The 4,564-nt window shown below is 50.9% G+C and overlaps 1 protein-coding gene across 1 annotated transcript; it reads right to left on the minus strand.

The window, feature by feature from the left end:
• On the minus strand, positions 1–2,249 carry COMMD5 (COMM domain containing 5). Its single transcript, XM_030303667.1, has 2 exons — positions 2,157–2,249; positions 1–928 (listed from the first exon to the last, which is right to left on the minus strand). Exon 2 carries the CDS (start codon positions 873–875, stop codon positions 201–203), a length of 675 nt encoding a protein of 224 aa, XP_030159527.1. The 5' UTR covers positions 876–928; positions 2,157–2,249; the 3' UTR covers positions 1–200.
• Between the last annotated feature and the right edge of the window lie 2,315 nt (positions 2,250–4,564).

Raw genomic sequence — 4,564 nt, forward strand, 5'->3', positions numbered from 1 at the left:
TTTGGTTTTGTTTTTTTATAGTTGCTTTATTTCCAGTACAAAGGGAAGAAAAAGTTGTCTTTCTTAATTAAACAGAGAATGACATCATTACGTTCAAACATCTCACTGAAAAATGCTTCCTGGAAGGACAGGCTTCACTTTGGAGATGCCTATCGGGGCCAGCCACCCCCAAGTGACTGGAATGGGACTGCAAGCACGGGTCAGTCCTGCAGTTTGAGCTCACACCTCTTCTCCAGGTCCGCCATCTCCTTCAGGACTAGGGCCACGCCGTACCTCAGCTCCTGGAACTTGGCTGTGGGGACCTCGAAGCGGTATGCTGACCCATCTGAAAGCTTCAGCTGCATTAGGACACTCGGCTGCAGGGAGCGGGCCAGGGCACTGGTGGAGATTGCCACATCCACCCTCCACCACAAGCTGGCAACATGGGGCAGCCAGGTCCCCTGCCGCCTGGCCACAGAGTTGAGGAGAAGCCGCTGGCTCCCAAACACCACGCTGGACAAGTCCATGACCAGGTCCTGGGGGATGCAGAGCTCCCGGAGCTGGTCTTTGAAGGCGTCGGGCTTCAGGCTGGCTGGGGGCAGCCGGAGGGCCTGCTGGAGCAGTGTGTTGGTGCCGGCCAGGAGGGCGCCCAGCCTTTCCTCCGGCAGGTCTGCGCCAGCCCTGAGGCGCTGCACAGCCTCCCGACAGTCCTCTCCCTGCAGACTGCTGACCACCAGCTTCAACAACTTTCTGAATGTGCCCCTGTCCAGGTCCCCCAGGAGCCGGGGCATTGCTGCCACTTCTGGGGGGAGCTGGGCCCCCAGGAAACTCACCCGGCTGCTGTGACTGTCACCAGGGTAATGCAGGTATGGAGATGCAGTCCCCACGGCAGACATCGCTGTTTCCTCCCTCGTGATCAGGCAGCCCAGAGGAAAGGTCCCAGCTGCAACTGCCAAGGGCGGAGGGGGAAGAGAAGCCCAGTAACTCCTCTGTCCTTTGAAGGGCCAGCAAATGAGGACTGACATGGTCTCTGCCTTGGAGAGGCCGATGGCATGAACCACTGATGACAGCCCATGTTACGGGAGGCTCCCTGAGAGCAGGTGGCACAGGGGTCCACTCGAATCCCGCGAAGAGGAGAGCCAGGAGTGGGCAGGGAAGGGAGACGGAGTGGGGAGGAGAAGAGAACCAGAAAACAAGAGAGCTCACATAAGATCTCCAAATCCATAATGGAGAAAAGAATGAAGGAGAAGAAAAGTCCAGAGAACACAGGGACACACAGCCATGGCTGCTGCCACTGCCCACGGTAAGATCATTCAACTTTGAATTCTCACAACAGCTCTGCCAGAGCCAGTTCCTATCCTCACCTTGTCTATAAGGAAACCGGGGCTCAAACACAACTGCCAGGGCCTAGAACCAGGCCCGTCTATCAAAACTTCTCACTGTTTCCACAGCACAGGGGAAACCAGACACAGTCACTCAGGCAGGAGGGGCTGAGGTACCTGGAGAAAGGTCTGTGTCATTACCTGAAGGGACAGGATAATGTCATGACACATCGCAGGTGACCGAGCCACACACCTGCTTATACAGGACGAGGGAGCACCGCCCACCTCAGCAGCTCCAAGTGCCTGAACAGAGCTCAGCCGGGCACAGATCCTGCCCCCAAAGCTCCCACCGGGCCCAGGGCGAGATGCGGCACCGCGGAGCGCTGGGGAAGCCCCGGGGGGCACGGAAAGCCCTCTACGGGGTTCATCGTGCCCATTGTCCTCGGAAGGCCGGGCCTCCCCTCACCCTGCCTGTCAGAGATCATCCACTGACAAACAAGGGGTCGTCCCCCACTGCCTGGCCACTATCAGGAACTGCCTTCCACTCGCCCCGGCCGCCGCGCTGCGCAGGCCCTGCTCCCCGGAGGCTGGCGTGCTGCCCCACGCTGACCCTCTCGGCCCACCGGCCCGGGGCAGGAGCTGACGGAGACGGCCCGATTGGAGTCGTGCCCCCTGCTCGCCGGGGCGGCCCTGGCCGCCCAAGAGCCGCCCAAGAGTCAAGCGCTGTCCGGCCCCACCCCAAACGGCACCACATCTGCCTCTAGAGCTTCCCGGATGTGGCGGCCAAGGGGCCGCGTCGCAGTCCGCGGTCCCCTCCCGGAAAGAGCACCCCAAAACCCCGAGACTTCCCCGCACCTGAACGCGCAATCCGGCACACAGCGGCCTGGCGGAGAGCGGGACCCCTGCCACGCCGGAAGCAGGGCCAGGTCCTCGGAAGCGATCCAGAGACACTTCCGGGCAGCTCTAGGACCTCGGGAGGACCCGGCCCTCTGTGATCCGGGCATCTGTGCTGACGCTGAGGGCGTCGTAGCCGCTAATCTTTCAGCAAATTTTAAGTATATGATACAATATTGTTGATTACAGACACTACACTATATAGCAGATCTCTAGAAATTATTTGCCTTGCAAAACTGCAAGTTTGTACCCTTTGACCATCACCTCCCCCATTTCTCCCTTTCCCCAGCCCCTGGCCACCGTCGTTCTAATCTCTGTTTCTAGGAGTTTGACTATTTTAGATTCCAAATATAAGGGAAATGATACAGAATTTGTCTCTCTGTGTCTCATTTATTTCACTTAGCATAATGCCCTCTAGGTTCATCCTCGTTGTCACAAATGGCAAGATTTCCTTCTTTTTTGAAGCTGAATAAAATTCCGTCGTGTGTGTGTGTGTGTGTGTGTGCATACACAAATATATATAACACATATAGTTTGCATATATATAAATGTGATATATATGTCATATTTTCTTTATCCACTTGGTTGATAGTTTGTTTCTATATCTTGTCTATTGTGAACAATGCCCCAGTGGACATGGGAGTGCTGATATTTCTTAGAGATCCTGCTTCCAATTCTTTTGGATAAATACCCAGAAGTGGGATTTTTAACTTTTTGAGGAATCTTCATACTGTTTTCCATAACGGCTGTAGCAATTTACTTTCCCACCAACAGTGCACAAGAGTTCCCTTTTCTCCACACCCTTGTCAACACTTGTTAGGTTTTTGTTTTGTTTTGTTTTGTTTTGTTTTGTTTTGTTTTGTAATAGCCACCCTAACAAGTCTGAGGTTTTGATTTACATTTCCCTGGTGATTAGTGATATTGAACACTTTTTCATGTGCCTGTTAGCCATATGTATAAGTCTTCTTTGGAGAAATGTCTTTTCAGGCCTGTAGCCCATTAAAAAAAATTTTTTTTAAGTTTATTTACTTTTGACAGAGACAGAGTGCAAGCATGAGCTGGGGAGGGGCAGAGAGAGAGGGAGACACAGAATCCAAAGCAGGTTCCAGGCTCTGAGCTGTCAACACAGAGCCTGATGCAGGGCTTGAACCCACGAACCGTGAATCATGACCTGGGCCGAAGTCGGACACTTAACCGACTGAGCCACCCAGGCACCCCAAGAGTCTCTTATGTTTTGTCCCCCTACTTGTTTTTATATTATTTTTGCTTCCCTTCCCTGTGTTCATCTGTTTTGTATCTTAAATTCCTCATGAGTGAAGTCATATATTTGTCTTTCTCTGATTAATTTCGCTTAGCATAATACACTCTAGTTCCATCCACGTTGTTGCAAATGGCAAGCTTTCATTCTTTTTGATTGCTGAGTAATACTCCATTGTGTGTGTGTGTGTGTGTGTGTGTGTGTGTGTACACACCATATCTTCTTTATCCATTCATCCATTGATGGACATTTGAGCCCTTTCCATACTTTGGCTATTGCTGATAGTGTTGCTATAAACATTGGGGTGCATGTGCCCCTTCAAAACAGCACACCTGTATCCCTTGGATAAATAGCTAGTAGTGCAATTGCTAGGTCGTAAGGTAGTTCTTTATTTTTTAAATGTTTATTTATTTATTTTTGAGAGAGCGAAAATACAAGCAGGGGAAAGGGAGAGAGAGAGAGGGAGACACAGAATCCGAAGCAGGCTCCAGGCTCTGAGCTGTCAGCACAGAGCCCAACATGGGGCTCAGACCCACGAACTGTTGAATCGTGACCTGAGCGGAAATCGGATGCTTAATCGACTCAGCCCCCGTAGGGTAGTTCTATTTTTAATTTTTTGAGGAAACTCCAGACTGTTTTCCAGAGCGGCTGCACCAGCTTGCATTCCCACCAACAATGCAAAAGAGATCCTCTTTCTCCGCATCCTTGCCAACATCTGTTGTAGCCACTCTGACAGGTATAAGGTGGTAACTCATTGTGGTTTTGATTTGTGTTTCCCTGATGATGAGGGATGTTGAGCATTTTTTCATGTGTTGATGGCCATCTGGATGTCTTCTTTGGAGAAGTGTCTATTCATGTCTTTTGCCCATTTTTTTCAATGGATTATTGGTTTTTTTGGGTGTTGAGTTTGATAAGTTCTTTATAGATTTTGGATACTAACCCTTTATCTGATATGTCGTTAGCGAATATCTTCTCCCATTCCATCGGTTGCCTTTTAGTTTTGCTGATTGTTTCCTTCACTCTGCAGAAGGCTTTTATCTTGATGAGGTCCCAGTAGTTCAGTTTTGCTTTGGTTTCCCTTGCCTCCAGAGACGTGTTGAGTAAGAAGTTA

This window comes from Lynx canadensis, chromosome F2 (assembly GCF_007474595.2).
Source record: "Lynx canadensis isolate LIC74 chromosome F2, mLynCan4.pri.v2, whole genome shotgun sequence".
Lineage (NCBI taxonomy): Eukaryota > Metazoa > Chordata > Mammalia > Carnivora > Felidae > Lynx > Lynx canadensis.

Excerpts from the sequence above, each read along its gene's own strand:
- COMMD5 (XM_030303667.1), bottom strand. The coding sequence starts at position 875 with ATGTCTGCCGTGGGGACTGCATCTCCATACCTGCATTACCCTGGTGAC.